The sequence below is a fragment of the Tachysurus vachellii genome, chromosome 15 (assembly GCF_030014155.1).
Source record: "Tachysurus vachellii isolate PV-2020 chromosome 15, HZAU_Pvac_v1, whole genome shotgun sequence".
In the NCBI taxonomy this organism is placed as follows: domain Eukaryota; kingdom Metazoa; phylum Chordata; class Actinopteri; order Siluriformes; family Bagridae; genus Tachysurus; species Tachysurus vachellii.
Window position 1 is genome coordinate 18,437,272 of NC_083474.1, and position 12,004 is coordinate 18,449,275.

The 12,004-nt window shown below is 39.8% G+C and overlaps 1 protein-coding gene across 1 annotated transcript in view; it reads left to right on the top strand.

Annotated features, from left to right (window-relative positions):
• The window catches only part of dchs1a (dachsous cadherin-related 1a), a 125,288-nt gene that overhangs the window by 95,439 nt on the left and 17,845 nt on the right, over window positions 1-12,004 (top strand). The window contains exons 3-9 of the mRNA XM_060887740.1: window positions 1,241-1,429; window positions 3,326-3,557; window positions 3,742-3,978; window positions 4,407-5,441; window positions 7,964-8,139; window positions 9,258-9,354; window positions 10,760-10,917. Coding sequence (XP_060743723.1) covers window positions 1,241-1,429; window positions 3,326-3,557; window positions 3,742-3,978; window positions 4,407-5,441; window positions 7,964-8,139; window positions 9,258-9,354; window positions 10,760-10,917 — 2,124 coding nt within the window. The remainder of the gene's footprint in view (window positions 1-1,240; window positions 1,430-3,325; window positions 3,558-3,741; window positions 3,979-4,406; window positions 5,442-7,963; window positions 8,140-9,257; window positions 9,355-10,759; window positions 10,918-12,004) is intronic.

The window sequence follows — 12,004 nt, forward strand, 5'->3', positions numbered from 1 at the left end:
TGCCTTTTAATCCTTCATCCTCAGTAACCTAATAATGCTTTACATTATCGTTCCATAGAATCATAAATATTTGATATGCACATCACATGTGAGCCAACTTTCTGCCTCCTAAGTAAAAGAAACATGTCAGTCCAGCCACAGTTCAAATGAAATTGAACCACTTGTGTTTCTCTCCTTGCATATCTTGTGTCAAGTAGTTGAAGTAGTCACCAATCAGGCCAGCAACCAGAAGGAAATGTTTATCTTTGAATGCTGTGCAGGAGCTCGTATTCTCTGCTAGATAGAGACCCCGCGTGGAGTGAGATGTCTTTGTGCTTTCTTTAGTCAAGCCAAGTCTTCATGGAAAATCGCTTTGTCCATGAGGCACATCCTCAGTCGAATGCTTTGCTGCCTCAGGTTGGAACCATCATCGTGCTTATGACTTCTATCATGCGAGCGTAGGAGGCTTAGCATGTGGTAAAGTGGTGTTTATTAATATAGCACCCCTGTTAGATTGTAAAATATCTGAAGGAGCTTCAGAACCTGTGATTTTAAAAGAGGGAACATCCCAGCTGTGTGCGCTCATCTTCCTGCGTTTCTGTGCTTTGTTCTTTAGCTTATGGGCATGTGATCTAAATATATCGGGTACATGTGGGTTATAATCTAATAGCCTTAAGCCTGAAGATGACTAAGTACATTAAGCTGCAGAAATTCTAACTGCATCAGAATGTTTGTCTAAATCGGACAAATCTATTTAAATTTATATGCATGCAAATATGCACGTTTATATATTTTGAGTATGCGATGAGCTTCAGTATTACAGAATTTCTTAGAAAACTTACTTCTTAGAAAGAAGTATAGCTGTTGTGTTTGCTATAAGTAGAATGAAGATAAAGAGCAAAAAGTCGTTTTTTCGATAAAGCCGTTTTTACGGTTTATTTCAAATCAAAACCCAACTAAAATGTCTCTTCAGGCCTTGCATCCATCCCTTTTACTCTGGCAGGATTTCTAACTTGCGTTTCATGTCTGTGAAAGCCATTATATTCTCTTTGCTTGCATAGAGCATGTTGAAGAGAGATGAATGCATAGTGTACAGTAGTTGCTTTATGATGAAAGGGTAATTGTGTTGGACCTGATTCAAATATGTCTCCATAAATGTCTCTACCTTGCACTTATATATGTATGACAGATTTAGGTCATTTTATTATTTAGATTCAATAATGTTATTGGGATGAGTTTATTGAGTCTTTGCTTTCTGTAGGTAAAAGCCAAGGATGCTGATGGTGGCTCATTTGGCTCTGTGTTCTATTCTCTGGGCTCTGGACCTGGCAGCATAGCCCCCCCTCAATTCACCATTAACAAGGAAAGTGGACAAATCTGCACCAGTGCAAGTCTGGACCGGGACCAGGGCCCTGCCAGCTACGACTTTGCCGTCACAGCCGTGGACGGGGTACGTCAGTTCAACGTCAACATCAAATGTGTAGTTATATGCCACAACACTATTTAATGTTATAGCAAAACCTTAACATTTTACAGTCTTTTACATCTGTGTTGTGTAATTCCTTAAATTACATCCTTTTTTAAATTACATTGAGTTAGCTTAGGAAAGGTTAAAGGAATAAACATTGATTGTTTGCTAGCCACAGTGACATCTACTACACATAGTACTGTGTACAAAACTCCCTGTTTTCTACTCTTTAGTGCAACAAAATGAGTAAATTCATGTTCAGAAATAATCATAATCTTCAGTCCTTACACTAGCCAGCTAGCTAACATGAGCTAACTTGACTGGATTTCTGAATAATTACATTCATAAATATTTAGAATTCTCTAAGCTAACTAGGTTGTCACTAGAATGTTTTTAAAGTAAAATTTTCACATGTTGAATGTCAAACAGCGAGTACTGGGAACAATATACTACTAATCATATGTGCACATTTCAGGCATTTTCTTAACAATCTAGCTAACGTTAGTAAACTAACTAACTAGCTAACAACCGAATAGGGTTCATGAGAGGTCATTTTAGTCAAAGTGGTGATAATCCTTAATACTAGCTAGCTGGATAATTTATGTTAATTAGGATTTCTAAGAAGGGGGGCGCGGTGGCTTAGTGGTTAGCACGTTTGCCTCACACCTCCAGGGTTGTGGGATCGATTCCCGCCTCTGCCTTGTGTGTGTGGAGTTTGCATGTTCTCCCCGTGCCTCGGGGGTTTCCTCCGGGTACTCCGGTTTCCTCCCCCGGTCCAAAGACATGCATGGTAGGTTGATTGGCATCTCTGGAAAATTGTCCGTAGTGTGTAAGTGTGTGAGTGAATGAGAGTGTGTGTGTGTGTGCCCTGCGATGGGTTGGCACTCCATCCAGGGTGTATCCTGCCTTGATGCCCAATGACGCCTGAGATAGGCACAGGCTCCCGTGACCCGAGGTAGTTCGGATAAGCGGTAGAAAATGAGTGAGTGAGTGAGTGAGGATTTCTAAGAAAACATTACCTTTAAGCCTGCTATAATGATTTGGTTTATAAAGAAACTTTTGAGATTAAAGACACTCCCTTTTGGTCCCAGTCAAAGACAAGCCCACCAATCCTGGTCATGGAGGCTTGAAATTTTGTTCTACTGTATACAGTATAGATGTATGAGATGATGTGTTAGCTTCCAGTCTCCCAAATTGGTGTCTGTCCCGTTATGAGGAAGGAACAAGATAATTGCTTGGGAAGTGATCATGACTATATTGGGAGAATTTGCGTAAAAATAAATTGTCTTGACTTAATGTTAATCCCTGCAGAAGCTGTGCACCAGAGCTTCTTTGCCTCGATAAAACTTTGAAGAATGTCTTAAGAATATTTTGCATTCATGCCGGCAAGGGGAAAAAAACACAAAAGGGAAACTTGGAATGGCTCTCATGGTAATGCTTTAAGAGTTGCACAGCATCTTGTGCCATGGCAGCCTAAATAGCACTTAAAATCATTGTGCAGCAATGAAAGGAAATTGCAGCAGACATGTTAAAGCAATCTCAGAGAGCAGAGCCTTTAAGAGCTGTAATATTTAATAAGTTGGAGACTTGCCTCGCTTTCTTCCTAGTCTAAAAGAAGAAGGCTTTGCGGTATTCACTATTCACACAACAGTAGTCATGTTATCCTGACAGATGGGAGTCCTCTCTGGAGAAATTATCAATTTATCTTTACCTTTAAAACCTCTATGCCTTCAGGATACATCAAACTCTGTTAGAACATCAACCCAACGCTTTTTTTTAATCAGATTTAAAATTTCTTTTTATACTGATTCAGCCAAGGGTCAGCAGTAGATTTCATGAGCTGAACAATTAAAGATCGTGCTGATTTTATTCTCACAGGGTGGCCTGAGCTCTGTTGCCTATGTTCACGTTGACCTGGTGGACATTAACGACAACTGGCCGACCTTTTACCCCTTGCATTATGCTGTGAGTCTAAGTACTCAGAGTAGTCCTGGCACCTCTGTCATCCGGGTCACAGCCCATGACCCTGACGCAGGAGAGAATGGCAGGGTGACGTACCGTACAGCACCCGGTGGAAGCTCGCCCTTCTTCACGCTGAATAAAGACACCGGTGAGCTGAGTAACATTCAGCTTTAATCTTACATAACATATGAATATATAATTATATATATATTTTATATATATTTTAAATACGAAAGGCAAAAATAAATTCTCTTTTTTAAAGGTCTCTTTTGTCTAGTGGCTGACTTATAGGTTACTGGAACTTGTGCTAATTAAGCCGTTTCATTTTTTAGGAGTGATATCACTATCACGCTCTCTGCATGGGAAGGCAAATACAGTCATCGCCATGGTGGTCTCAGCTCAGGACGGGGGTGGCCTCACAGCTCCAGTAAATGCCAAGGTCAACATCAGCATTGTGGCTGGTCTGGTGGCACCTCCTGTGTTTGAGCAGGCTCAGTACTACTTCACAGTATCTGAAGATGCCCTGCGTGGGACCCAAGTGGGCACTGTGCGTGCCAGCACCAAAAACGGTGAGTGAGATAAAGAAACTGTTTACTATGTGGCTCCGTGAGAAGGCATAGCAAAACTAGTGCTCACACGTGATATAACTCAAGAGTCCATACCCAGATTCATCAGTCCCTTTGGACAACGTGACTGAACGTGATGAAAGGCGGTGTTCATTTTTTTTTCTGCTCTCAACACCACTTGTACAAATAGGCGCTGGGCCATTGTACACACCTCATTTAGAATCGACATTAATCATAAATTCCATTTTACCACTTAAGTTTTTTAACAATTTTCCTTGGACGTTTAAAGTATTCCATCATGGTTTCCCATGATGAAAAAATAACTAGGTTTTAGAGTTTATGTGCTGAACATATTTGTAGACTGATCAGGCTCTGGTTCTTGTATTCTCATTTGCTTTCTCAGTCATCCTGCTTTCTTTCACTCTTTTTAGGGGTCTCAAAGGACATTTCCTACACCATCTGCTCTGGTGACCCTACTGGGTATTTCACAGTGGATCCTGAGACAGGAGTTTTGAGAACGAGTCTGCCTTTAGACCATGAGCTCCAGCCCATTGTGGAGCTTGATGTTCAGGCACAAAGTGGGAACCCACCAGCTTTTGGTCAAACCCGTGTCCATATAACAGTATTAGATGTCAACGACAATGCTCCCACCTTCATCCCATCAGCATCTGAATCTTTGATTCTTCTTGATGATACAAGAATGGGAACAGTGGTGTACAAGATTCAGGCTGTGGATCTTGACTCTGGTGCTAATGGAGATTTAACTTTCGATCTTCACTCCAGTGGTGCTCAGAGAACCTTCAATGTGGACCGTAGCAGTGGAGAAATTCGTCTGATTGGAAGTTTGTCATATGATACGGTGGCACGCTATGATTTGCAGGTTCTTGCCAAAGACATGGGGGCACCACAGCTCAGTGCCACTTTCACCCTGGTGGTGCATGTGCAGGCTGAGAACAGCCAAGGGCCTGTTTTTGACACCCTCAGCTACCGAGTAGAGTTGAAGGAGGGTACCGCACTCAACACCCGTTTTCTCCAGGTGCGTGCTCTCAATAGAGATGGTGGGATTGCTTCCGGATCGGGCACCACAGTCCCTCTGGCATATCACCTTCAACCAGATGGAGATGCAGCAGGCTTTGGCATTGTTTCAGACAGTGGCTGGCTGTTTGTAAAGAGCGCCCTGGACCGTGAAGTTAAGGAGGTGTACCTTCTCACAGTGCTTGCTACATCTGGTCATGGGCAGCTGAAAAAGACAGGTAGTGCCACAGTGCGTATTTCAGTGACAGATGAAAATGACAACTCACCACGCTTTACCCAGGAGAGAGCTTTCCTGGCTGTTAGAGAGAACCTGCCGATTGGGTCGGGCTTTGGCCGGGTGCCTGCTACAGATCGAGATGCCGGGCTCAACAGCCGCCTCATCTACCGGCTCCTGCACCCAGATCGTCATTTTCAGATCAACTCACACACAGGTGATCGCCACCATAAATTAAATTTAAAAAGTGTTTTTTTATTAAACACATTCTGCTAATGCTGGAATCTTGGATCAATCTGATAACAGCATAATTTACTCTTGCTCTAGTACCAGCATTTGATACTATCTGTTATTATGAGATAAAACTAACAACAACTGTATTTCAAAATTAATGGTTGCAGTTAAAGCAAATCAGACTGCAAACTATGTCAAATGAAAATAAGCTGGAATTTCAGATGGAATACATTTCACATTTCATGCACTCATTTGCATGCAATGCACTTATTTTCTCTGTTAAAGATACTGTTGAATTATAACATCTTAAACATCAAACTCATGCATGAGGATCCCATTGCTAGCAACACACAGCTAATATATAACGTTTTGCTTGGTGCCCTAATTGCTTAAAATGACTTATATTTATAATAATTTTATTATTTAAAATTAAGATTACTTATTTTGGGGGCACGGTGGCTTAGTGGTTAGCACGTTCTCCTCACACCTCCAGGGTTGGGGGTTCGATTCCCGCCTCCGCCTTGTGTGTGTGGAGTTTGCATGTTCTCCCCGTTCCTCGGGGGTTTCCTCCGGATACTCCGGTTTCCTCCCTCGGTCCAAAGGCATGCATGGTAGGTTGATTGGCATTTCTGGAAAAATTGTCCGTAGTGTGTGAGTGCGTGAGTGAATGAGAGTGTGTGTGTGCCCTGCGATGGGTTGGCACTCCGTCCAGGTATAGTATTAATGCATCAGTTGAAGAATGTCTTTGTATCCAGAATATTCTGCCAGCTAACATCAATCCGCTCTATACACACTATAACTTTACTTCTAGTTTTTCATTTTTTCCTTTAACTTTTAATTACAAAGTCTATACAGACATTTTCTGGTTTCATTCTGAGCTATAAACTTTTTAGTAATTACATTACAATTCGAAATGTGATAAATATCCCTGAGTCTACATCGCTGTGGGTTTTTAAGTGCTCTGTGATTATAGAAGAAAAGGATAAATCATTAGAGTGTGATAAATGACGCTCAGGCTGTTTGACTTTACACTTTCACTCCGAGCAGAAGGCAGAGGAATCTCCAACAGCTCCTAGTTTAGGATTCTGTCACCGTTGGTACAGAGGGGAATTACAGGAACAGCTGGGAAGAGCCATCTGTGGCATCAAAACCTTCTGTCACTCATGCTTCTCCTCTAGCCTCTGCTCTCTGTAGTCAGATTATTCATACAACCTCTCTGCCAGTCTCAATCTCTTTTTCTTTCTCTCAGGTGGTTTCTTTTTATCTGCCTCTCGTCTCACCCATATGCATGTTTGTTCCTCAATATTTCTCTGATTTGAAGCAAATTTTCAATAAATATGGTATGACTTCATTAAATACTGTACATATTAATTAAAGGTGGGGTGCACGATCTCTGAAAGCCAATGTTGACATTTGAAATCACCAAAACAAACACGCGCCTATCCCAAATGGGTGTCACCCCTGTTTTGATAGCTCCGCCCCACACATACAGTACATACGTAACCCAGGCAACTATTATGGCGGAACCTGCTGGGGCAGCTGGCCGAGGGGATATTTTTACCAGTAATGAACTCAGTGAGTAATACTATGGTAATACAAATGTGTTTTTGTAGTACTGTGTGTTGTACCGTGAAAGGTTTAGCTCCGTTTCACGCGGAAGACAACGTTCAACACCTAGAACCCGAGGCAGAGGAAATGGTCAATGTTTCAATCGCTTTCTGCTAATGTCACACACATGCGCACTGAACACTCTCTCCACCACATATTGAGAAGACACGCCCCTTTCTGCTCATTGGCTACACGTTTGTTTTGTTAGTCGGCCCGACTCAGTTTTCTGAAGCATTTTTCAAACATCGTGCACCCCACCTTTAATTGGTTAATTAATTAAATGACTATTTTCTTTTTTTTTAAAACACAACACACTCCACAACACACAGCCATAGCGACACACAGCTATGTATCCGTTTACTACTAAATAATAGTCACTTATATTTATAAAGCAGGAAGGGTAATGCTTTCCCGGTTGTTGCATAACTGGCCAGCGCCTGAGACTAGATTTAAAATTGTATACAATTTGATGCAAGGAGGAATAATTAATGATGGGGTGCTGTAATGTGTCCTGATCAAAAAAAAAAAAAAAAAGTTCCCTTAACATCGTGTTTGGTTTTGTTTCTTGAAGTTAATTAGCCAAAATAACAAATAAACACACAGCTTGTTGTGTTACAAAGTAAACGTGAAGCACAAAATTGTTTTTGTAGATCGTCTGACTTTCCAATTTTTGTGTAAGATACTATAAAAACAATAAGGTATCATTTTTTTATAAAAATAATTTTTTGAAGTCTGTGATATTGAGGCAACTGTTAAAATAGATGGTGTTTTATACACATGGGAGACTATTAGACAATGGATGCGCAATTTGAGTATTGCGTTGGTCTTCTGATATATGTCGATATACTGTGTCTCACTGTGCATTTATTTACCTGTTGATATCCCATTGATGTGCAGGTGAGATCAGCACAAGGTTAGCGCTGGATCGAGAACACCAGTCCAGCTACCAGTTAGTGGTGGTGGTACAGGATAGTGGAACTCCCCCTCGCAGTGCCACTGGGACAGCCTTTATCACAGTGCTGGATGAAAATGACAATGCTCCCTTCTTCACACGCAGAGATCTGCTCATGCAGGTACAAGGAGAACTGGATGTATTGTAAAAAAAATTATATTAATTGTGTGTGTATATATATATATATATATATATATATATATATATATATATATAACAACACCTTTGAGATGTATATATGTATATATGTATGATGTATATATAGATGTGTAAATATATATATATATATATATATATATATCTATATATATATATATATATATATATATATATATATATATATATACATATATATATATCGTCGCTGTGGGGCGGAATCCTCGTATCTCCAAAACCGTTATTTTTCAGGAAATTAAAAAAACGCCGTACCTTATCTGCAGTGCACAGGGTTTAGTCCGCGTTGCAGTGGATTGTCTTGTGCTAAATTCCTGTCCTCAGACGAGCACCAGAACTAGCGGGGGTCAAGATTTTTTTTTCTTTGAGCCCAGTGTTTTGAAGACATTTGAAGACGTGTTGATTCATTGCGACTCTTCTTGAGGAGAAATATGCCACGAAGCTCTCACACGGAGTGAGGAAGAGGTGGACAGTTGAAGTGTCCAATGGAGTTATGAGATTTGTGCTCAAGCTATTTTCAAGGCTTTAGATTGGTTAATAACTTGTAAAAGTAACAGACCCACGTGGGGACTGACCAATAGCATCGATATGTGAAAAAATATGAAATTGACAAAATTTGGACATACGAGGTTTCCGCCCGACAGCGACGATTTATTTATTATATACATATTATATATATATATATGTATGTATGTATATATATGTATGTATATATATGTATGTATATATATGTATATACATATATATAGCTGATGTGGCTATATGTGTGCTATGGCATTTAGACCGTGGTTTCATGCTTACAACCACTCGTAGCCATGCGATATTCAGTATAACCACAGTCTTGCTTGTGCAATATTACATACACGAGTAACATTTATGAACTTCTAGGTAAAGTTATTTATAGAAATTGTATATTTCACTATAGATTATTCATAATGGTTTATGTAAAATAAGTAACATTATCAGGCTATGTGACTGTTAATGACAGAAGGTACTATATTACATAAGTATATATATTTATATATATATATATATGTGTGTGTGTCTGTGTGTGTCTGTGTGTAGGTTTTGGAAGGACAGCCATCAGGAGTTTTACTGGGCACCATCACTGCCAAAGACCCAGATGAGGGAGAAAATGGCACCGTTTTCTACTCGCTGTCAGGTGAAAAAGTCATTCTGGACCACAGTGCCACATAAAATTTACTCATATATGTAAAAATTGGTTTCCCACTCTTCACATACAGTATAGAGTCCGTATTAAGCCTATTGTATGCAGCAGCATGGAAGCTTGGCTATTCCAAAGAGATCTCATTAACAGTTTAAACTGTACGGCCAAAAGTTTATTGAGCTCTGAAGGTCAAGCACTTATTTGCTTATTGTACATCCCAGTCTAGATTTAGACCACTTTTGCCTTTAGCCCAAGTCTTCTATTCTACGAAGGTTTTTACTAGATTTTTGAGCATAGCTGTGGGGATTTGTGTTCATTCAGCTGCAAGAATATTAGTGAGATCAGACACTAATGTTGGGATGTTGAGGAGGTCTGGGGTGCAGTCAGTGTTTCGGTTCATCTCAAAGGTGTTGTTGTTATGCCTGAAGGGAAATTGTAATCCTACAGCATACACACTTATCCTATACAGTTGTGTGCTTATACTGTAAGTTTCGAGCAACAATTTGGAGAAGAACTACATTTTGGTGTGATGGTCCGGCGTCCACAAACTTTTGCCCATATACTGTGTCTAATCGAGTTTCTCTAATATCCGTTACTATCTAAAGCCCTATTTGGACGGGATTAGTTTTACGTGGGGCCGTGGGGGTAAAGTAATTATTACCAGAGTTTCTCGGTGATTTTAGTCCCGTCCGAATGTGTCATCTCGGTAATCATTACGGACAATGTCAGTAAAGATTACGGCGACTTTTACCTTCTGTAAAAAGGTCCGGAAAAATGACCTCAGGTAATACTAATCCCGTCCGAATAGACCCGCTGTAAATATGTACGGTAAAATTCCGTCATTTCCTGTTTAAAAGTAGTTTTTGGCGCGTTTTGCAAGCATGGAGGCGCCATGTTGTCTGTTTGCGCACGTGATAACAGGAAGCAATGTCATACGCACATGACGACAAGGAGGTTACTGTGGTGCGTAAAGCGAGTTACCCCTCCCACTTCTGCTAGTTTTACTGAGATGTCTTGTCCCGTGCGAATTGGCCAATTAATATTACAGACGTCCTGAGGTAAAATTGCATTACTCCACGTCCCCACGTAAAACTAATCCCGTCCAAATAGGGCTTAAGCTGACATCTTATTTTGAATATATTTACTCTGCCTTCTGTATTTTGGATTTGAAATCCCATATGGAGTCCACATTGCGTCTGGCGTAACAAACAACATGAACGTTATTCAAACAGATATATCGGTAGTCCATGTGTGTTTGTTCTCCAATTTACAATATACAAATATACATAAAATGGCCTTATTGTAAATAACCAAACAGGAATAATTAATGCAATAAAATCTTTTTTTTTTTTGCAAAGATTAAAGATATTCTTTCTGTAACTCATATTATTCTGAGCAGGTCTCAGGGCTGAACGCTTCTCTCTGCACCCCATCACGGGAGAGCTGCACTCATCCTCCCCTCTTAGCCATGCCGAGAGGCCTGAATATACGTTCAGCGTCATGGCCACAGATCGCGGCTCACCTCCTCGCAGCGCCACAGCTACTCTGAGAATACAGGTAATCTCCACAACAGACTGTTTTACTCAGAAGTCTCAGTGAAACCAAGATAAAGCATTTTCATCAACTACCCCATTGTAATTTTGTTATTTTATTAAGTGCTAGAACCACCACACAACCTAAAATGTACGCAGTGCGTTTGTAAGTATAGTATACTCACTTATTTATTTCTTTTTTTTTAAATAACAGCACATTTTAAAGTATTCTCATGCTTCTGTCTAAGGCTTTCCCGATTCCACTTCATAGTTTATTAAGAAATATCACTCCTTACTTTTTTATCCATCAATAATTGCATTTAATATTGTGGAAAAACTGCTTTCTTGTATTATTCCTTTCTAGAGTTAATACGAAATAAATGTAGCTTATGTTATGGAGAAATCACAAAAAAGCTCCAAATATCAGCATTTTTAAAAATGGCTAAATAAATGTTGCTTTACAGAAAAAATCTACACTATCTGTTTAGGTTGCAGTTTGTTAATGATGAATTGATTGCTACAGACTGTTGTAGAAAGGACATTATTTTTAATTCAGCGTCTCTCAAATGTCGCTCAAATGAGGATGACGTTCCCTTCTGAGTCTGGTTTCTCTCAAGGTTTCTTCCTCATATCATCTCAGGGAGATTTTTCTCACCACCATCACCTCGGGCTTGTTCGTTAGGGATAGATGTTATAGATAAATAATAACTTCATTTTAAACTATAAGCTTTAACATTTTTATTCTGTTCCTATACCTGCTTTGAGACCATTGTTAATTGTTAAAAGCTCTATACAACATAATTGAATTGTGCTGTATTAAATCCCATTAAATATCCTATATAATAGATGATTGTGAAGTCCATTACTATACATTTTTGCAGCTGTACTAGTTGTCTGCTTTTATAGAACATAGTGCACTGATTAATAGGATCGTAGGATTCAACAGTGCTGGTGTAATAATCTGGAAGTGCAGTAATAAGCTCTTATTACATGCCTGCCACTTTCCTGGAATCTATTGCGAGAAAAAGACGTAAGTTTATGTCCTGAGAAAGATGTGTTTACCAGTAGCTAACTCCCGAAGGTCCCTTTTTTAATGCCAGCAGTTGTTTTCA